The following is a 22,864-nucleotide window of genomic DNA, read 5'->3' as shown; positions in this document are numbered from 1 at the left end:
CCTAGGCTGGTGGACGGCCTTCTGTTTTCAACTCTTGGCTTCCAAGTTCTCCCCGTGTGTCAGCTTCTGACTGGCAGAGAGAGAAAGACAGCATGGGCCAGGCTGAGCCCTTCCACCTGCATTCCACTGGCCAGAACTCAGTTCTGTGGCTACACCAAACTGCAAAGATGGAGAAATATAGCTTTGCTATGTCCCCAGGAAGAAATAGAAATGGAATTGGTGAGCAAATTCTGGTCAGTAAATATCCATTTAATTGAGAGATACTCAACTTCCCTCAAGAAATGCAAACCAAAGTCACCTACTCATTGCATCTAGCTCAAAATCCCGAAACTCTGCAATGATGTACAGTCCTCGCCCTAGGGAGCAGCTGTAGCCCGGTGTGGCAGTAACATAAAAAGGCAAGTTCACTGCTCCACCACACACATACACCATACAGAGCCAATCTGGAATGTCCCAAGCAGAGACAGAATAACCCAATAAAAACTTCCTTTTGGAAATAAAGAATTGGGAGAGTCACAGTGGTCATTAGTCCGCAAAGGTTATGAAGGCCTGCTTGGCAGGAACGGTGAAGGCCCAGTCTTGGGGACGGGGAAGTTGCTCGCTGAAGACTGTTCTCATTACCCACGGCCCCTGTCCTCCATGCCTTTCTCCCAACTGCTCTGAAATAGTAGGTGGAAAAGTCATCAACTTAATCTGATCCTTCCCATGGGGCTGAATTTTAATGGGGATTAATTGTTCATAATATTTCTCAGATTTATCTAAAAGTCTAGAAGCAGATGATTTTTCCAACTCTTCATGGTCTCCAATTTCTGGTCTCTCTTTCTCTGTCTGCTGGCTGGACACCACGGGAAATCTTGACAGAGATGAACTGAAGGTGGCAGAGCCTCCACAGCCCAGGCTCTGAGTGGACTGGAGGGCCTTCCCCCAACCACTGCCACCACCACTATCATGGGGCTTTTTGAGACCAAGAAATGAGCCCTGATTGTGAAAAGCCTCTGAGGGTTCAGTGTTTATCTGCACCATGAGCAGTGTTCCTTCACTATATACTGAAGGTTCACTGATAGTCACTTTTTCTCTCCTCATTATCTGCCAACTTGCTATTCTATCTTTTCATGTATTTTGCTTTTTCCTTTTTTTCAAATATTCTCTTCAGATGTGGGTTATATATTCCCTGAATCATTTCATACTTACATACTTGTAAACATCTTTCCTTCCATGTTGAGTATGTACTCTATGTCTTTGCATCCAAGATTCCATCTATTGTAAGATACATCATTATTTTAGGTACCCCTAAGAAAGAAAAAGGACTTCCAATTAAATTATAACATAATGCCTTCTTATAACTTGGAGATTTATTTTATAGTTATTGAAAGAGATCTTTCAGACTTAGACGTAGATTTTTATCATATTTTACTCTTGCACATTAGCAAAAAGGAGAATTTGACACAATATATTGTGTAAGGCAATCCTAAAGCTTCTTTACAGAGTCCAGATATCCTCAACTACTCATTAACTCAGAGTTGTAACACCATGTTTCCTCACACAATATCATCTTCTCTGCCATCAAGAACGTTCTTGAAAGAATGCTCTTATTATTATCTCTAGGGACACGAAATTCTCACACCATTTTGAGAACAAATGAACATAACCAGTGGGCACTCCCACTCAGAGACCTGGAAATAAAAGTTCTCTAAGATGAGACCGTATTAGATCCTAACAGGCTTGGTGCAGAAAAGAAGTCTTCACACAGAGCTTCTGTGGTGGTTTTAGTCAGTCTTTCATTGATGTAAATTGCCATCTTTTCAATGAGATGTGGGAAACCAGCCTCTGGGGCTTCAAAATAAAGTCTCGGCTTGCCCAGGAGCCTAGCCCTCTCAGTATTTATGTTTAACATCAAATACCTCATGCAAAAATAATGACCTTGGCTCCTGTTTCAGAAGGCACCAAGGCTATGATCTGAAGGGGACACAGATTAGTAAGCCAGGAGGTAAATCATTTCTGGCTGCTGTACTGCTTCAAGTTTTCCTTCATTTAATTAGCTCATCCAGGTAAAGGCTGAGTTGTTTAGAATCCTTTTTAACCTCCTACTGGAAAAATTAAATCAATTCCATCCAAATGTTTAGAAAACAAAATCATTATCTTGGAGTCTCAAAGTTAAATCTTGGATTGAAACAAAACACACGATATGATTTCTCTTAGGAAAAATAACCTTCCCAACTGCAACCTGAGCAAGCTCCAACTTTAATGGAGCCATAAAAGTGTTTGGTGCTGTACTCAGAGACAAGATCTAGTAATTCCTTTGTGAACTATGAAAGAGATCCATCACTGAGGCCTTGTGGGCAGGAACACAGATTTAGGGGGTCAAAACACCAAGTATGCCTATTCCTGACCCCACCACATGAACCCTTAATTAATTATGGGTGTCTTAATGTGAAAAATACTTTCATAACTGAAGGACAACCTATTCCCATTCATAAGTAGACCACAAATCAGTCATAATTCCCCAAACACCAAGAAGGAGCTGCTCAATTTGTATCTGTGTTGAACTTCAAGTGTTGCATAATTTATATCTAAAATCCACTCTCATACATCTACTAAAATACCCACTCTGACCTTCGCTCCCAATCCCAACTGCATTAAAAGGGACTATAAATCACTGAAACACAGGCACCCAATCACAGCCCTGCTCTCTCCGAGCCAGGCAACTTTCTTCCTTTGATGTGTTCATCATCCCCCAGAACAGGTTATAAAAATTGTTCACATTTTGAGATAATAATTCAAAGCCTCTTTATTTTACACTGTGGTTCATTGTCCGCCCAAGTGGACCAAGTAAGAGTGCAGACAAATGGAGCGGCTGGGTTCCATGAAGCTTTCCGTCTATCCCTACCGGGAGAACACCACCCTCAGGTCCACGCTCACACCCTGCACTGAACCTGTCCTCAGTTTAACAGAGCTCTGCTTTTGCTTCAACAGCCCTTATAACCAAGGATGGCCCAAGCCAACTGGAAGCTCATTTTGTCCTTTCATTACAGCATAGCTTTGCCTTGAGGTACAAACATTTCTTCCTTCCTAAAAGACAATGTTCTCTTTGCTCAGTTTTGCCAGGGAAGGAGAGCTTTGAAAAATTCTCTCAATTCTCGGATGCAGTTAATGCTTAAATGATAATGCCTAAATGCTGGTAACGCTAGTGGTGTGGGGTCCACCTCCACCCCCACTCGCTATAAAGGCAGAGAACCAGAAGCCGTGCTGCAAACAAGTGCTGCCAGGAAAGGTTTCTTCCAGCAGTTTCCAGGGAAATTTTCCAAAGAGATTTAGGAAGAACTGTGAAGGAGGCTTGTTACCAACTGCCACCTGGCAGTGGGGCAGCTCAGGATTTTCCTTGGCAAACTATGGCGTCATCTGTGTCTTAGAAGGGGCTTGGTCTATGCAGGATGGTAGCAGAGGGCTCTTAGGCTGGGACAATAGCTCGGCTTGCTTCAGACCAGGCATCCCATGAGTCTGTTTCCAGGGAAGTAGGGTGCTTGGAGTTGACATTGATCTGTCCTGTTCAAGAGACTTGGTCAGTGAACACCCCCTGCCTCAAACCAGGGTGTTTGACTGAAGCCCCTTCCCCCAATCCTCAAAAAACATATTGTGTTTGGCTCCCTACAAAGGCATACACAACTTCGGAGTGTCACAAATACAAGCTGGTCACTCTGCTAAAAATAAAGTAAAGGAGCTTGGAACACACCTATTTACCCACTAGCTTCTTAAGAAATTTAAATTTCTCAGGAAGTATATAACACAGGAATAAAAAAGATCTTCCATATGGCCCATCACATACAGCAGAATTGAATTAGATCTGTTGTACCACCAAGAGATACGATAGTGAGAGATTCTCACAGGTGTTTGATTCTTTTCTTATTTTCTTCTTCTTCTTTTTTTATTTTTTAACTATTTAAGGATTGATTCTTTTCTTATGACACCCTCAAATGTGGGTCAGGGCTCTGTACAGTAAAGCCATTGGCTAACTTGTTCATTGTTCTTGTATTTCTGGGCCTGGAGAACATGGCTAACCCCTGTTACCCTGGAGTCCATATATGGCTGGGCAGGGCTAAGAACTAGAAGATGCATTCAAGTGGAGGGTGTTCTTTCATGCTTCAATTAAAGAAGGACCAAAGGAAACATTGCCTTGGGGCAGGAAAGGTTGATTGTCAATGTATGAAAAGGCAGGATTTTCAAAATGTGTTTTCACCTGTGTTGTTCTTTAGAAAATAGTTCCCTGAGTTTTGATTGTCTTGCCCTGGGAATGAGAAGATGGAAACCCGATGGGAATAAGATTTGAGAAGTGCTAGCACCAGGCAGGACATGATGCACAGAGCCCAGGAACAATAAGAGTTAAAGCCCCCAGGGAGTGGCTTCTAAAAAGGGGCTAAAGGTGGTGCCCAGCTTTGCAAAGAGAAGAGGTGTCCCTGGCAATTTTGGAGTGTTCTGTCAGACTGTAATAACTGGAAAGATGTTAAATGGATTCTCCACAAGACCATTTGCAGTCACCTGGAATGACGCAAGATAAAGAGAAGCCACTAGCTTAGTTTTGTGAAAAACAAATTGCCATCAGCCTAACCTCATTTGGCCCTGTGGTAGTGACAGGTGGATGCTAGAAAGCAGTAGATGTTATCTCTAGAAACTTCAGCTAGACTCTGGATTCTCTTATTGCCACCGGCAACCTAAGGAATTGGTCTCTGAATGAGTGATGTGGGGGCTGGTGGCTGGAGAGGACAGCAAGTGGCTTGGAGAATGAAGGAGGAACAGAAGGCGGGAAGAGAAATGAGGTCAGTTCACTCCTGTCCTGACGCAGGGTGGGCAGACAGCAGACCTGGCTCGAAGAGCACCCAGGGATTTGGGGCAGGGGTGCCTGTGGAAATCAGAAGTTCTCTGAGCTTCTGGGAGTAATAATTCTATTTGGTATCCTCCGGTCTGTCCCCTTTGGTCCTACTGCTATTTACTGCTTTCTCTTTTCCAGGTTTTAAAACTGCTCTGCCAAAGTGGATGCTGAGAAGTAACAACAAAAGTCAATCTGCTTACTTAAATCTTTTCTAAGGTAAAGGAACGTATGTTCATTCAGTGCCGTGGTGCCTCACGGTGGTGGCTTTTGTGTACTCGGCAATGGACTCAATCTTACTTACGCTTACTTCTCTCGGAACTTGAGCCTAACTAATGAACTTTTTAAAACTTCCATTCTGAGTTGCTATTATATATAACAAATGCTGCATAAGGATTGGTAATGAGAAAGGCTAAATAAACTTTTGACCGTGGATCAAAAGGGAGAATACATTTTTACTATCATTAATAAATATTAACCATTGCCAAAAATGACCATTTGTCCTAGTTTGCCAGGGATGGTCCCAGTTCATGCCTTTTGCAAGAGCAAAATTTCCATATCTCCTTTCTCACTGGCATAAGGATCTCAGGCCGAATAACAATACACGCTCAGCCCGCTGTAGACCACACGGACAGCTTCCCCCTCTGCCCTCCCCTCCCCTCCCCTAATTACCGCCTCCTCCTTCCTAGCCCATTACTTTCTAGTCATACTGTAGATCATTAATAATTTATTCTTCATATCCCACTTACTTCCAAAAGGGATTAAAATGGCATACAATGCATTCACCTGACAAATATCTACAGGAAGCCTAAAAGTTCCATGCATACTACCTGAGGATATACATAAGCACAAAGCTGTTCAAATGAAAGTTAAAGGTGAAAGCAATAAAAGCCGTACAGGGCCAGGTACAGAGGCATACACCGGTAGTCCCAGCTACTCAGGAGGCTTAGGCGGGAGGGTCAGTTGAGCCCAGGAGTTCAAGGCTGTGTGGGCCATAATCGTGTCTGTAAATAGCAACTACACTGCACTCCAGCCTGGGCAGCATAGTGAGATGCTGTCTCTTAAAAAAAAAAAAAAAGTGCAGAGGAAGAAGATTATTGAGTTAGAGATCGCCGATAAGACAGCAATTATAACTCCTGTATTTGACTTTGAGCTTCCTGGTGGTAAAACCAAAAAGTAAATTACAAAATGTATAACATCAATAATGTTGCCTGAGGACATGCAACTTTGACTCAAATGGTATCTTTTCCCCGACACTAAATTCTATGAGAATTTAATCAAACATTCAATAATATGGATTAAGTACCTACTATGTCCCAGGCACTGTTCCAGGTTCCAGGATACAGAAGTGAATGAAAGGGAACAAACAGACAAAAATCCTTGCCCTGGGGGAGCTTACATTCCAGCAGGGCAAGACGGAAAATAAATAAAATATATAATCTGCCAGATAGTGATAAGTGTTGTAAAGAAAAGTGAAGGTGAAGTTGGAGCAGAGAATAGAGCACAAAGAGGGGTGGCAGCTTTAACAGGTGGTCAGGAAACCCTCGCTGAGAAGGTGACATTAAGGAGAGCCATGAAGGGGAAGAGGCAGTGGTCACGCGGGTATCTGGGGAAGAGTCATTCCGACAGAGGGAAAAGCAAGAGCGCAGCTCTGGAAATGGGGGCACATGAGACCCATGTGCCTATGGTGACATGGATCAGAAGCAAATCCTGAGGACATCCAGGCAGAGTTGGGGCAGGGAAGGACAGGGAGTGGAAGACGTGTTTTTTTCCCTCCCAAGAAGACGGAAAGCCATGGGAAGATTTTTGAGTAGAGAAGTCTTAGGGCCTGACACGTTTTAAAGGATCATTCTGGCTGCTGTGTTGAGTGTGGATGTAGGAGGATATGGGGCAGGAGCAGAGAGACCAGGTGAGAAGAACGTTGTGAAATGTTCCAGTCCAAAGAAGGTGGGGAGATTCTGGATGTGTGTTCAAGGTAGAGGCAACGGGATTTGCTAACAGATCTCATGTGCAGTGAGAAGAAGGTTCCAAGAAGATTCTGTGTCACTCGGTCCAAGCCATGGAGCTGCTGTTCCCGGCGGACAAAGCCTGAGGGAGGAAGGTCAGGAGTTCAGTCTGGCCCCGTTCGATGGGACGTGCCTGTTGGACATCCAAGTAGAAGGTCAAGTCAAGCAGGTGGTTAGATACGAATCTGGGGTTCTCATGAACCCTTACATAAAGGACATGGAATGGTAAAGTGAACATTGTCTTTAATAGATATTTTTGTGAAAAGTACAGAAATATTTGTTTTATGACCATTTTTATATCAGCCTGCAATAAAAATCAAGGGCACACTCTTCAATCACAGCTAAGTGAAGGCATTTCCGGAGGCAGCCAAGCTGGTGTAGTCCTAAAAGATGTTGCCTTTGGGAATTTATAATGACATAGAACAAGCGGAGAGCTTACTGAACCTAGAGGAATGGGCAGTTCACAGGATTTTGGCCTCTCTTTCCCAGCTATGATTTCAGATTTGCCTTTGGCAAGAGTGGGCTCTTTGTATGTGTCCTTTGGGGCAAGTGTAAGGGCTGGCAGTTTTCTGTTAAAGGCAAATGACAAATTCTCACCCAGATCAAAGCCTGACTCACCTTACTTGGATGTAGGTCACTGAGGATTACCTGAAAGACCAACCAGAATTTTTCTGAAAAAGGAGCCATGAATTTACTCAAAGCGATAGACAAATCCAAAGCTGAGACCCAAGAATGATAAGCTGCTGTTCAGCAATAATTTGGAATTATCCAAACTAAGTTTGGTCTTGCCCCGGCAAAAGGATGGATCTCAGGCAGGGGCTTACACAGACAGATATAAGTGAACTCTTTCCCCGGCCAAATAATAGAAGAATCTGTCAGTCCTCTGGGTCATACCAGTCTAGAGGAAAAAAAAAAAAGGAGTGTGCAGAACTATCAGAAGTATTTTTCAGCAACATAAATGGGGAAACTTACATCACTGTTCAGTTTTGCCTCTGAGAATGTAAAAATCACCACCTTTTAAAATTCCCTGAAACCAAGAATTTAGGCTGTCTTGCTCAGTCTGCATCTATAATACCTCCTAGAATGATACTAGCACATAGTAGGCGTTCAATAAAATATTAACAAAAGAATGACTCAATCAACATAATTTAAAAAAAAAAAAACCTATGAGCGCCATCTTGTGGAAGGTCTTAACCATGACAACATCCAAGATTCCAGTCACCAGGCTGGGAGTGGACATGGAAATGTCTGTGTAAGGACTTAGGGGTGATGGACTGTTGGAAGTGGTAGGCTAGGGAACTTGCCCTGTAGCTGTGTTTGCACACCAAATACACTTTTTACTTAGATTCAGGTGAGGCCGATGGAGATTACAGTGAGTTACAGAAGTTTCTGCAAGCCCACCCTTTGCATTGCCCCTAAATACAATTGAGAGGGTTAGATCTCTAAAGGAGTCTTTGACCAGTTCCCAGCCCTTAGCCCCGAAAAAACTTGTTGTAGTACCCGAGCCTCTAATTCTTCCTTTGTGCTTTAAGAGATCCTTAGGGTGTGGTCTAAAGAGTTCCTTGGACACTTCATAGCACCCTCTGACTTCCTGTTTCTCCTCACTCCTCCCCATACCCCAGGATACTGGTATGGACTTTGCCTCTCTTCTGTTTTTCTCCAACTTTCTCCACTTCAGGAGGAGGGGGAGAGTCAGATAGTCACCTGCTTCAACTTGCTTATCTCCTCTGGGACCAACAAGAGCAGCCTTGGGTTCTCTGTGTTCCGCATCTCTCCCATTGGAAGTCCCCTTTTTGTCACTCATCCCCTTCCCAAGAGCCTGGCACAGGTCACCAAGAGACAAATGAAAAAACCCAGCAACACACACCTGGTACATATGGGGTACTCATGATTCTCTAGGTTTTGTGGATACCTGGAGCTTATACAACTTGGTGGACCTCTTCAAGAAAAAGAATTAAAAATTATAAACACAAATTTAGGTGCAAAAGTGAACATTTGTTTAGAATGGGAAAAGAAATCACTGTCAATTACTGGCACTTCAAAGATTTGGGTCCTTTTCTTCCAAAATCTCTGTGTCAATTGACCAGAAATGCCTACATAGACATGGACTGCAACCTGGCCGGCTCGCCCTGCCTGGACCCCTCTGCGACTCCGGCAAGTCCATTCAGAGTGGCCAGAGCACGTGACCTTCACTGCCTTTCTCCAACCCTTGACCCCAGATCAAGTCCATGGATATGGACTCTCTATCCCCTTCAGGGCAGTTCCTTGTGCCCCTGGAATAGGACTCAAGAGGGCAAAGGGGCTGCCATCCAGGCTGTTCAGGGCTCTTTGCCCTGGGGACCAGCTCAAGCGAGCCCATTCAGTCAGGGTGACCTGGGAGCCACACGTCCCATCTCTTCATCTTAGCAGCCACCCACACAAGTTCAGCGCTGGGCCCCAGCATTCTAGAAAGTCCAGGTAGGGGCAGTCTGAGGTGTACAATCTCCATTCAGGGAAACACAACCCACGGACGCACCTTCCACCGGATGCAGGTGGCCTTCATGCAGACGATGAAGAACACTTTCTGACCGGGCACAGACGCTGAGCCCAAACACTTCCCCTGCGAGGAGGAAAGAGAGGCTGGGAGCAACAGAACGTAGAGGGCAGGTGCAGAGGCTTAGAACTCTCCGCCACTGAGCAGATTAGATTCAGCCATGGACCAGAGCGCCGTTCCCATGGTAACCGAGGGCTGCAACAAACTCGGGGCCCAGGACTTCGTGGCTGACGCGCGCCCTGCGCTCGCGCCTGGCTCAGGTAAGGGCTGCGGACAGGAACCCGGTGCGCTCCAGGACACCGGACTCCTCCTCCTCCGGCCTGTGACCCTCAGGCCAGGCGGGAGGGAGCAGGGAGCAGAGTCGGAGGGTCTGAGCAACAAAGAAGCATCAAGTACAAGGACTTCTTTGTTTCTCTCTCCCTTTCTGTGTCCCTCCACTCCCTTGGCCTTTCTGTCCCCTGCTTTGACCGCTTCTCCCCTTTGTGCAGGGCATTGTTCGGTCATGATACTGCCACAGATATGGTGTCCCTTCCACTCCAGAGAGCCCCGGCCCTGAGTGCAAGGGGAAAGTCTGGGTGTGCGTGGTACGACGTCTTCCTTGACAGCCAGCACAGACCAGGCCACCAGGCAGGAAGAACATTCCCCAAGTCTAAAATTCCACCCTTGTCCCCGAACTGACTCCTGCGACCCAAATGCAAGTCACTCCGTTTCTCCATGTTTCCTTCCCGCACCTCTCTGAAACGGGCGGGGAAACGGTGGTCCTAACCAGCCTTCTAGGCAGATGGTGAGCAGTGACCAGCGAATGGTATTTTACGAGTGTTCTGTGCCAAGTGATGGCTCAGAGTCATCCTCCTTGAAAGTTCAAACCTGAATACATTTGAAATTCTATTTATAAAAAAAGGCCCTAGGAAATTATGTTTTAACAAGTGCACTGGGAGTCTATCCTGCTAAAAACTGCACTGATTGGTCTGAGGCGGTTCAACAGAACTTTTTGACTTCAACGTTTGCCCTCTGGCATGTTTTAATGCAAACGCAGATCAGCCCAGACCTGGCCTCGTGGAACTCACAGAAGTAGGTCATAGTTGTGCCCCGCCTGGGGGAAGGCCACTGATTTCAGCCAAGAATCCTGCCAGTTGAATAAAGAGGTTATAAACAGCTACAGAAGACAACAAGCATAGCAACAAGAATGCCGCGTGTTTGCAGAGCACTGTGGAATACCCCGGATGCTTTACAGGAACGAGGCTCTCTCCTGGTTCCAACTAAGGTTTCTAAGCATCTGTTGGCAGAACCCCAGTGACAGCCGAGGGTCCTATGCCCCCCCTCCTACTCTCTTCACCATCTCCCTCTTTGCTGCCTGAACCCACCCACTGCTCACCTCTTGAGTTTTTCCCATAGCAGGAGGGAAAGTTAAGTGATGGGGCTGAAAGTCCAAACCAGAAATTTTGTTTGCAGTCAGTCTCCTGTGTGCGTCTCCTTCCCGTGCATCATCTGCTCAGGCCACATACTCCTGCTAAACCCTGCTACGTGCTGGGCATTGTGATGTGCGACAGTCTCAGGGGTGAGGCAGACACGTGAATCAAGAGCAGTGCAGCGAGAGAGCTGTGGAGAAAAGAGAGAATCTTTCTGGAAGAGCCTGAATGTCTTCCCAGAGGAGGTGACTTTGAGTTGGGTTTTAAAGAATGAATAGACTTGCTTTAAAGTGATAAGGAAACTCAAAAGCAAGCCTGGGACTCCAAATGAAATCCCACTCTGGAAGGGATGGCAGAAATATATATTGTATCCTCCAGAAAACAAAGATATTATTTGTTGGAGTAGAAAATCAAGAAGAGCTTGGGAAACGTGGGCCAGGAGGACTCCCAGGCTGGAGGACTGCTCAGGGGTCTGAGCCCTTCGTCCTACCTCGGGGAGAGGCTTACGGTGCCCAGTATGATGCACACTAATACATGAATAGCCAAAGGCTTGGACTCTTTCTGCCCTGACTCATAAATAACGTAATGCTATTAACAGGTCCTCCTTCTAAGCACATCAAGAATTAAAGGGGAAGACATGGATCCTCCATGTAGAGTTTTGAATAAGCTGAACTCTTCTAAGACCAAATTTCTCTTTGGTTTCCTGTTGGAAGGGATACATACAACTGTCTACCAAAGCTCGAGAATTCTCTTGCACCATGAGACAGGGTGATGTCCTCCATCTCTTCTGATGAAGATGGGGCTGACGTACCCTGTTAAGAAGGGCCCCCAGTAGCAAATTCCTCAGCCCCTGCAGACCTCAGCCAAGGATCTGTGTCCATGAGTCCCCAGCCCAGGTCTCCTAGACCTTAGTGGCTTACCTGGCCTCTTCACTTTCTGCTTGTGTAGCTCAAAATCTCTTTCTCTAGAAACATTTGCCTATGTTCTCCCTGTCCAACCAAAAATAGAAAGTGTTAGTTTAATAACAGAGTTTATTCTGTTTTTGATGTTTAATCCCTCCAAACTGGAACCAGGCATCCATGCCCTTTTACACTAGGAGGAAAGGGCTGCTTAGGCAGCATTCCCCACGTCCTTAGCCAGCCTCTCAGCCTCTCAGCTCCAAATCCTAAAAGACCCCTAGTCCTGTTCTGACCCATGGTCATGATTAACTTCAGCTTTCTGTTGGTTCACAGCTTCAAGCCATGCTTTCAGAGCTTGGCACTGTGTGTGGGGTCTGTGCTGAATGCCCTGGGAGCCACGCCTGACCATGTGCACAGACACGCTGTCTAATGAAATGAACACTATCAGTACACATCACCCAGGTCTAATTTTCTGAAGTCCTGACAAAAGATGACACTCAGCAGCCCTAGTCAAATCAGTCTGTGCCACCAATTCTACAGGGGGTCGGGGATTCTAGGAGACACTGGGGAGAGACCTGGGGACAGCTCCCAGGGGACAGTAGGCACCTGGCCCAAAAGACACTAATTCCCAGAAGTCTAGAGCCTCTTGGCTACAGATGTTAATGTCTTTTGCTAGAAGGGCTCACTGACGCAGGGGCGCCCTTCTTTGGATAAGGACATGGGTCCGACATAGGATAATAGATGTACCAAGGTCACCCATTCTCTATCCTGCAAAATTCCTAACTCCGGGAAACTTGCAGGCTCCTGGTACCATCCTGGGCTCTGCAGCACGTGCAAATGAGCCGTTCTGCCTGGACTTCTGAAGACTCCAGTCTTCACATTAAGGACGGCCTCCAAGTGACCCGGGTAATTATGCTAGGAAGAAACCCACGAGTGGTCATAACCAGAAAGTCCCTTTGCTCCTGGTCTTGCCCGTCTTCCAAATGACCTAGCATTTCTAGGTCATGAAAGACCCCCTCCCTCTGCTGTCCCTCCCTGGTCCCCTCATTAAGATCTAGAATGCTCCCTGCCTATCTATTCTGCCATGTGAAAACTTAGACCCTCTAGCCAAGGCAGCTGCCCTTGACTCTGTAGGGAGGTCAGCAAGGGAGGAAGAACCCTGCAGGTCAGGTGGGTGGGAGGGAAGAGAGAAGGCTGTCACACTGGGCAGTAACAGCATAGCCTCTTTCCACGAGTAAGCTCCCCTGGAACATCCTCTGGCTAGCTTTTAATTAAGCGGGAACTGCCCACTTCCCTCCCGGGCCCCACACACCAGGAGCCAGAGGGAGCGCTGGCATCTCCTATGTCCGCATTGTCTCCCATATGGATGATTATTCTTCCAACTCCTATTAAACTCTCCTCTTTCTTCATTCACTACATAATCACATTATGCTGTATTTTCATTTATTTTCCTGTCTTCCTTAAGCAAGAAGCTTTCTTCGAGCCTATAGGCGTGCCCTCTGCAACCTTGCAGCCCCAAAGCCTGATGCAGCGTCTGGCACATTGAACAAGTCCTCAATAAATGTTTGTAGGAGGAAAAAGGAAAAGAATAAAGAGAAAAAGGATCGGAGGAAGACTTGGAAGCTTATCATTTTTAGAAGCACACTGGCTAAAATCTGGCTAATACACTGAGTGATAGAATCAGAATTCACAAATATTTGGGCAGCCTGATGGGTGAGGCAAAACCAGCAAGATGAAATTTAATACTAATCCGTGTAAATACTTGTATCAGTTTCAAAAAATAAGCAGAAGTTTAGCACAGGAAAAAGAAATAGATAAAGAACATAAAAGCTACTTTCAAATATTTGCAGCTCACCGTGGAGCCAGGCTGTTGCGTGTAGCTCCAGGGAGCAGACCTGGGAAGGCAGCTAGAAGCCCAAGGAAAGAAGATTTAGCAGCAGAAGTCTGTGCATTTGTTTCATGCTAAGTACAGCGCCTGGCACATAGAAATGGTGGCTGTGATCTTTGTTATCATTATTATTACAGCATCGTGGACGTTATATATTATTTATGAGAGCTGTCCAGCAGTCTGCCTCAGGAGGCACTGAGCTCCCATCCTTGGAAATTCAAGGTTATCACTGGGGAGTCGCCTGTCTGGGGTGTTTGTTGAGCTGATTGCTAACCCCTGGCTGCCCCTTTTCTGTAATCCTGTGATTCTAGGAACAATGCCCTGTATGTCCTGGGTAGTGAAAGCTATAGATACAATTCCTGCCTTAACAAACTGTCTTTCCTCTAAAGAAGGTTTTGCACTTTCTGCATCTGTTGCAATGCACCTCCTTCATGCAACCCCTCTGAAACATCTCTTTGATGTTGGAAAATAAAATTGCTTTGTATGAAAGCTTCTTTAATCGTATATAGACACAAATGCCTTGTATCTTTGGGGATGTGCCAAACCACTCTTGGTATTTCAGAATTAATCTTATTAAAGAAAGCTCTGTTTAATCCCCACTGCCGCTTGCCAGAGATGTCAAATAATTCCGCACCTGTTCCTCCTGACAACTTACAGGGCACCCTTCCTGGATTTACTGTGGCTGAAGAAACACATCGGCAAAATTAGGCTGAACAATGGGATTCTCATTTTTGGTTCAATGCTGTAGTAATAGTAATGCTTTATTCCCTTTATAAGTCTTTATCTCAATTTCTTAATTAAAGGAAAGAAAAGTAAGGGGAAAGGGAAGTTTGCCTGTTATGAAAAATAATAAATGACACAGTGCAATTGCTTCATAAGCTATCTAACTCAATATAAATATTTATGATAAACCATCAGTTTTACTAAGAAAAATGGGGTTCATATAAGGTAACTGTCTGTTGTCTCTTCTCAAAGAGTATAGGAAACACTTGTCCTTGATTAGATCTGGTTTGTAAAGTATATTTTGTTTCTGAATTTATGCTTTATATATATACACACATTCAGTCATGTGCTACATAATGACATTTCAGTCAGTGATGGACCACGTATACAACAGGGGTCCTATAAGATTATAATACTATAGTTTTTCTGTATCTTTTCTACATCTAGGTACACAGTACTTACCATTGTGTTACAGTTGCCTACAGTATTCAGTACAATAACATGCTGTACAGGTGTGTGGCCTAGGAGCCATAGGTTGTACCACATAGCCTAGGTGCGGAGCAGGCTAGCACATCTAGGTTTCTGTAAGTACACTCTATGATGTTCGCACAACAAGGAAATTGCCTAATGACATGTTTCTCAGAATGTTTCCCCATCATTAAGCAACACTTGAATGTGTTTATATCAGTCAAAATGATCTCACTGGCTCCCTCCCTCCCGACACATTTCTGGATCTTCTCCATTAGAAGCTCTCAATGAATGATCCAAACACGCAACCATATGGGATAATCACTCATTTATTCATTCTGACAAATATTTATCAAGCTCCTATCATGTGCCAGGCACTATTCCAGGTGGTGGGAATACAAAGGTGAACAAGAAAGCCAAGTTCCTATTCTCAAACATACAGACCCACGAACATGGTACGTTCAGGAGTGACAACTGTTACTAAGAAAATACAACAACGTGATAAGATACATGGTGATTGCCGGTGTGGGGGTGGGGCGATTTTAGGTCACTTGCTCAGAGAAAGCCTCACTGGGGAGGTGAAATTTGAGCTGAAACTTGAGGGGAAGGAGCCAGGCATTTGAAGATCTTCAAGTGGATGAAGAACTTTCCAGACAATGGGAAGGGCTAATGGAAGAGTCCCAAGGGCAGAAGAGGCTGCAGGAAGGGAAGGATGGGGGTTCCAGGAGGGTAGGAGAGTAAGTCTGGCCAGCATGGGTGGGCCTTGGAGGTCTTCCAAACTGAAGTGCAAGCCACTGGAGGATTTTTAGCCAGGGAGAAACATGATTTATTTTTTGTTCTTAAAAGATCACCTCTGAAGAATGGACTGCTGGAAAGCAAGAGCCAAAGCAGGGAGACTGTTGTAAAAAATGCTGGATTAGATGAGGGTGATTGCAGTGGTGGTGGAGAGAAGAATGGAGGCAGGATATTGAGGGGGAGATAGCGCTAAGAGGACGTACTGATTGATTTGGGTTTGGGAGGATGACAGGGGAATCAAGGGTGACTCCAAGCTTCTTCATCTGAGCACTCAGTGAATTACACCAGAGGGTCCCAGACTTTCTCAGTTCACTGTGCCCTTAGTGTCTCCGTGAATTTTTCATGGTGCTCCTTGGCCAAAAGAAATCCCTAACGGTTCCATTTATCAAATAGTTATGTACAAATAACTGAATGAATATTTGTGTTTCATCCTTATGTCACATCCTTATGTCACAATACACAGAAAGTGCAGGAAAAAATAATGCTTTTATTTCATTCTTAAATAGTCACAATGACTTACTGATGGAACGTGTGTGCCTGTTCGACATTGCATAACTTCTCAAATCTTGGAATCACATTGGACACAGCTACCCTTGTTTCCTGTTCTACACTGATTTTTATGTGGTATTTGCTTTTTCTCTTAACACCTGCCAAAAACTCAGCTTTGCAAATGATATGCCATCCTTGAAAGGACTGTGGTGTAATCTAGAGTTTAGTAGTTCACGTGTTGTCCAGCAGATGTTGAGTATCACTGTTGCCCTCAAAAATTTAGGGGGCAGAGGAGGCGCTGTTAATAAGGGCTGCTTGGTTTGATTTGTGTTGGACATTCAAGGAGAGCTATTGACCGAGGAAGATTAAGGAGAAAACACATCCTACAAAAATAAGTTCTACCCAACATTAATATAGAAAAAATAATATCTATTTTCCAATGTTATTAGGTTACACTGTGTTATCGGCCTAATTTTCTGGATAACTAACCAGAAAACATTTTTCTTTCAGCTGTTATTGCTGAAGACTCTCTTGGCTTGGACTCAGTTCACTCCTGAAATTGTAAGTACTGAGCCCAGAGCCTAACTGGGCTGCATTGTTCCAGGTCTTGAACGCTGCACAGTCATGATACCAAATAATTCTTATTGTTCTCCCTGTTAGCCACTCTGTGACCCTAGAAACAGCAGTGTCAACACAGATCTCCATGAAGTGGATTTTATTTATTTTCCTACCAAAAAAAAAAAAAACACTTTAAATGCATTGTGTTTCCCATCAAGAACATGGCATTAAATAAATTCTAGATTTTACCATCAATAGAGCTTCCAAAGGAATGGTCGTACAATATTAAAACCTCTTATCTGAAAACTCTAAAATACAAAAAGTTCTAAAGACTGAAAGTCCCCTTGATAAATCGTGTCAAACTCATTTGGCCACAAAACCTGACCTCCTAGAACTCAACTAGAAGCAAAATCTGACCAAAACCAATGTAGGACTGTTTAAGTTTTTTTTTTATCTTGTTTATTGTAAAAAAAAAAAAAAAAAATACATGTTTCCTATAGAAATAGTATGCGCACTAATGCATAATAAGACTCACCAAGGAGTGCTGTCCAGACCCCTCTAGGATTGTTTTGTTTTTTGTCTTGTTTTGTTTTGAGACAGAGTCTTGCTCTGTCATCTGGGCTGGAGTGCAGTGGCGTCATGTCATTGTAGCTCACAGCAACCTCAAACTCCCAGGCTCAAGTGATCCTCCTGCCTCAGCCTTCCAAGTAGCTGGGACTACAGGTGCTCGCCACCACACTCAGCTATTTTTTTTTTCTATTTTCAGTCACCTGGCTGATTTTTTTCTATTTTTTGTAGAGAGGGGGGGTCTCACTCTTGCTAGGCTGGTCTTGAACTCCTGACCTCAAGCGATCCTCCCGCTTCAGCCTCCCAGAGTGCTAGGATTACAGGCATGAGTCACCTTGCCCAGCATCTAGGATTGTTATGTATCTATAGTATATCTGATATATCTGGATTCCACAACACAAGTAGCCACAAGGGTTTTGAACAAGGGCTGGTTAGTCTTAGAAATACAGGATAGGAAGGAACTTAGAGATCTTCCAGCTCAGTCTACTAATTGCCTAGAACACGTGTGGCAGGACCAGGGAGCATGTTCAAAATCATGTATTTGGTCTGGAGCTCAGCCAAGACAGGGCCCCTTCCCCTGCCTCTGCTGCCCGCCACCCTATGAGGTGACATATATATGTGCTCGTACGTGCCGAAACCCTGGCATCTCAGCACACCACCAAAATACCCTTCTGCTGAGATCCTAAATTGAGCTGTCTGAAATTGAATATGTTGTTATAAATCAGTAACACCCTGCTTTGTGACCATTTTGAATATCTGAAGGAGGTTAATTGAAAGGCTCTCTTTATGACTCCTGATAATGAATGCAGTAAACTTTTAATTGAGGATGTCTTTTCGTCTAAATGAATTCGCTTTTAGCAAGTAGGAACTCTAAATATTTCTCTGTTCTGTTAAATAATTGCCAGGAAAGCCTCTAAATATTTGAAGGAATCCCTAAGAATGTGCGCTGTGAAGACTGGAAAGAAGACACATCTTGCTTATCTCGTCTTTTGCAGTGTGGTTTATTTAGACTTTGGAATTAGACAGACCTAGCGTGAATCCTGACTGTGGCACTTTGTAGCTGTGGCCCAAGTCCGGTTACCTAACTTCTATGAGCGCTGGTTCTCTTAGTTGGTTAATAGCATCATTATCCTTTACCAGATTGTTGTGAATCTTTAAATGAAAAAGAAACCAAAAAAGCAAAATACCTATTCTGTTCTAAGCACATAGCACGTGCTCAGCACACACAGAAACCCAACTTCTCCCCCCTCCCCTCTTCTCGTCCCCTTTGCTTTCTTTGTCAAGGAGAATTACTGTTTAACTAGAGCGTGGGGAAGAGGCTGTGAGAGAACTAAAGCCAGTGCCCTGGAGGGAACCCTAAGAAGTTCTTTCCTGCAAAGAGCACGTCTGTCTGCCCGCGTGACAGTTGGCACCAGGGAAAGAGCACTGTACTCAGTCACAGCAGACCTGGTCCAACCCTCCTTTGGCCTCTCAGTACTTGTCCGACCTTGGTCAAGTCGTTTGATTTCTCTAAACCTTAGAGCTGTCATCTATACAATGGAGATGGTGGTGCTCACTGCACGAGGCTGCCGTGATGAATACATTAAATAGGGCGCGTGAAAGCGTTTTGAGCTCAAAGCACTATACAAATAGAACGTAGAGAAGAATGGGAGTGGTACTCCACATCTGGACACAGAAGAACCTTTTCCCGATTTAAATAAAGGAGAAGAGAAGGTAGATGTGGCAAATGATAGCCCAGTCTGTTTGATACTGATGCTGGGCAGAATTCTAGGACATTTCAGTGTGGTGGCCTGGGAGCTCCTGGGAGAGGTGACAGGCAGCAAGGATCCCTGGAGAGCAAGTCAGGTGTGACCACTCCTCTCTGACCACATCTTAGAGAAGGGAGGATGCCTTGAGGGGGTTGGGGGGTCTCAGGGAGCCAAAGAGATGGGCCTGCAGGTATGTCTTGCATAGCCTCAGGTCTGTTAATGAGTTACAGAGGATGTCTACAAGAAGGGAGGGGGGCATGATGAGGCATGTCTGATCTCCCTTCTCACGGCCAGCAACTCAGTTTTAGGGTATCCACTTGGCCAAGAGGGGGTCCATTCAGTCAGCTGGTGGGGGAGCCTTAATATTTTGTTTTAGTTCACATCCCAAAGCTATCCCGTAGCTCACCCTTTTCCCGAAAGGCAGTTTCCTCCACCATCATCTCATGTATTATTTATATCTCTCCTCCTCCAAAAAGCGTTGGAGCAGCCTGCAGGAAAAGACATTCACATACTGCAGAGCCACAGTGATGGATGAAAGGACAAGTCGGCTGCAGGCAAAGCTCCAGTCTCTGCTATTTCCTAGCTGGCAAACGGCCACGAGAATCCTCTTGCCCCAGAGTTGCTTTAGTTACAACACTTTCCCCACCACCGCTGTTAAATAAAAATATGGGAGGCCGTTGTTTTGGACCAGGCTCCTGCACTAGGCCCCAATGGACCAGACCAAACCGGAGCAGAGTTGCTCAGGCTAAATCACACATAATCAAACTAAAACGTTAAGGAAGCAAATAGATCCCAAAACAAGCCAATTTTTCCTGAGTAGCTTCCAATCTACCTGAAATGTATTACCTAAGTCAGGTAATAAGGAAGTCCCCTCAGCTTTAACTCTTACCAAAAAAGGTAACCTGATGTTAACCAATCAGTGTTTTTCTGTTGTTCTGTTTCCTTGTTCCCACTTTACAAAAGCTGCTGTTCTGCCATTGCTCGGTGGGAGCTCTCATTGCTTTGTAGAATGGAGGCAGCCCCCATTCGTGAATCATCAACAAAAGCCAATTAGATCTATAACTAGATTTGTTGTAATTTTGTCTTTTGATACCACCCAACCCCAAATGCTTCATAATGGGTTTTAAAGCCTTCTACCCACTGATGCCCCCTTCACTGTTACAGTCCTTGTGTTCTCTCCACATAGCCAGCTGGGGAAAGCAATGGAAATCCTGATCTGATTTATATTTTTATAAGGACACTCTTCATAGAGAATGGACTAGCAGTGCAGCAACAACAGTCTCAGGAAATCCACTAATCCAAACCAGAGATGCTGTGTTCACAGTGGGGAGTCACAGTGGAAGTGGGTGAAAGGATAGCCTTGCTAATAAACTAGATAACAGAGAAAGGTAAGCTATCAGACAGAAATAAAAGAGAATAAATTCACAATACATAATTGCCCCGTTGAAGGGAAAGATCACAGCACAACTGCCCTTCACTTTGTTTGATCAACCACCTGGGACTCAACTTGTCTTTAAGATTAAAATTGTTTTATTTGAGAGTTTCATTTTCATGGCCTTGAAGAGCCCTAAGCCGGGTATGAGCTTGCTCCCAGCTCTCGCCAGAAGCAGATTTCAAGGACTCTGATAAGCCAGCCTCACAGAGAAAAGGAAAAGCAAAGACAGCCATTTCACAGCCACTTCTGTTATCAGCTGGCAGCCATAACTATTTTTTTTCCTCTCTTCTCTTTGTTCCCATAAAAATCCTGAGCTGCTTCTGCTCAGCACCAACACTCCTTTCTTCCTTCCTTGTGTTGAGCCCTTTCTCATTAGGAGAAAGTAAAATAAACTTTGTACTTCTTTCTATCTTACTCTTTGTGTAGGAAATCTTTCTCTACTTGCATCTGAATTTATACCCTAACAGCAGGTGGAATGGAAGGATTGGAAATATATTTTAAAAAAGAATCACCCCCACCCCCCACCCCCCTTTAAGAAGTTTACACTGTTGGAAGGACAAACATGTAAACAAAATATTTAATAGAGCAAACTAGATACTTTAATAAAAATACAGAAGGTGCAGATGGAGCATGGGATGGAGCCTGGAAGGCTTCCTAGAGGAGTCAAGATGCTCACAATGTTAAAATATAAATAGCGTTTTTCCAGTGAACTAACAGTGCATGGTGCTTCTAGCAGAGGTGATAGTGTGTGTGGCAGCTGTGAAAATGTTCCTCACAGACCTCCAACCAAAGGCCCAACCGCTGTGTCTATACCACCCTGCATGTACCTCTTCCATGTGCTTGTCACTGTGTCCAGAAATCTGTATGACTCTATTACTCCCCCCAGTTTCAAGCTCCTGGAAGACAATCTCTTTCTTGTTTATTGTGGCAATAAATATTTCTTGATGAATAAATAAAAATGTTCTCCCATGATTGCACCACTAAACACCGATCACTTTCCAGCCCGCCTCATTTACTTCATATAGTGCAATAGTTTGAAAGGTTTTACCTTCAGGTGTAATCTCTCCACCTAGCTCACTGAGGGTAAAGCATCTGTTCCCTCTTTTGTGCCTTTTCACTGGCCACCATGTACTGATCTACATACTTAAAGAGACCTCCAAAGACTACTGAATGAAATGAATGAACAAAAATGGGTTTAAATCAACAAGTAGTTGCTATTACTGACTAATGGGAGTTTATTACTTTCTTGGTTACCAGGATGATGAGGTGACCTTGCCTGCTGCTGAAGGAGTCCATCCACCCACTGCTTCCCCAACATGTCTGCTGAAAATAATCAGTCATCAGAAACAACATCTCCTCACTCTTCCACATCTTCCCAGCATTCCACACAGACCTTATCTTCAGAGGAAGAGAACACTAAAGTAAAACTAGATGAGGAAAGTTTGCAGGATGAATCTGTATTTCCTAAAGAGGAAGTGTATATAGAGGAGGTAGAGCACCTGGGGAAGGAAGAGTATCCAGAGGAGGAAGAGTATCTGGATGAGGTAGAGCACCTGGGGAAGGAAGAGTATCCAGAGGAGGAAGAGTATCTGGATGAGGTAGAGCACCTGGGGAAGGAAGAGTATCCAGAGGAGGAAGAGTATCTGGAGGAGGTAGAGCACCTGGGGAAGGAAGAGTATCTGGAGGAGGTAGAGCACCTGGGGAAGGAAGAGTATCCAGAGGAGGAAGTGTGTACGGAGGAGGTAGAGTATCTGGAGGAGGAAAAGTATCTGGAAGAAAAACTGTATCCATATGAAGAGAATCTGTATGAAGTCTACCTGAAAGAGGGTGAGTATCTGGAGGAGGGAGAGTATCTAGAGGAGGAAAAGTATCTGTAAGGGAAAGAATGTCTGTATGAGGAAGAGTATCTGGAAAGGGGTGAGCATCTGGAGGAGGACCTCCCAAAGGATGGTAGCTGTAGTTCACCACAATGCCAAGGAAAAAAGAATAAACCTGAGATACAGCCAAAGCTCAAATTTTCAGCCCTATTCACAGTGCTGACAAGTAGGAATACTCATTACTGACCAAGTTCTGCTCACAACTACAATAGCTGTGCCCCAAAGCACTCTATTAACAAAGCCGACAGGGAGACACTGTGAACATAAAATGCCTATTTATAATAATAATAATAATTTGTAGCTTTGCTGTTTTTTATTGCACAAGTAATACATGTTCATTGTGGATGTTTTAGAAACTACATATGAGCAAAAAGAAGAAAGTAAAAATTACCACCACCCAGAGATGATAATCGCTTTCCACATTTTTAGTTATATCCTTCCCAGACTTTTATGTACATATACTCTTTTTGTAGAAGAATCATACTTTATATAGTGTTCATAACCTGCTTTTTAAAATGCATTTGTTTACATATTTATACAAATATTATAATTATATATAAATATGTACTTATATGAATATCATTTCATATTTCATAAATTTAATTTAA

The 22,864-nt window shown here is 44.2% G+C and overlaps 1 protein-coding gene across 1 annotated transcript in view; it reads left to right on the top strand.

Annotated features, from left to right (window-relative positions):
- Window positions 1-21,695: 21,695 nt before the first annotated feature.
- ERICH6B (glutamate rich 6B) overlaps window positions 21,696-22,864 on the top strand; it is a 37,353-nt gene continuing 36,184 nt past the window's right edge. Inside the window, 1 exon segment of the mRNA XM_069466947.1 lies at window positions 21,696-22,329. Within this exon segment, the coding sequence (XP_069323048.1) occupies window positions 21,696-22,329 (634 nt within the window).

This window comes from Eulemur rufifrons, chromosome 4, assembly GCF_041146395.1.
Source record: "Eulemur rufifrons isolate Redbay chromosome 4, OSU_ERuf_1, whole genome shotgun sequence".
Taxonomy (NCBI): Eukaryota; Metazoa; Chordata; class Mammalia; order Primates; family Lemuridae; genus Eulemur; species Eulemur rufifrons.
This window is presented reverse-complemented; position numbering and strand designations above follow the sequence as displayed.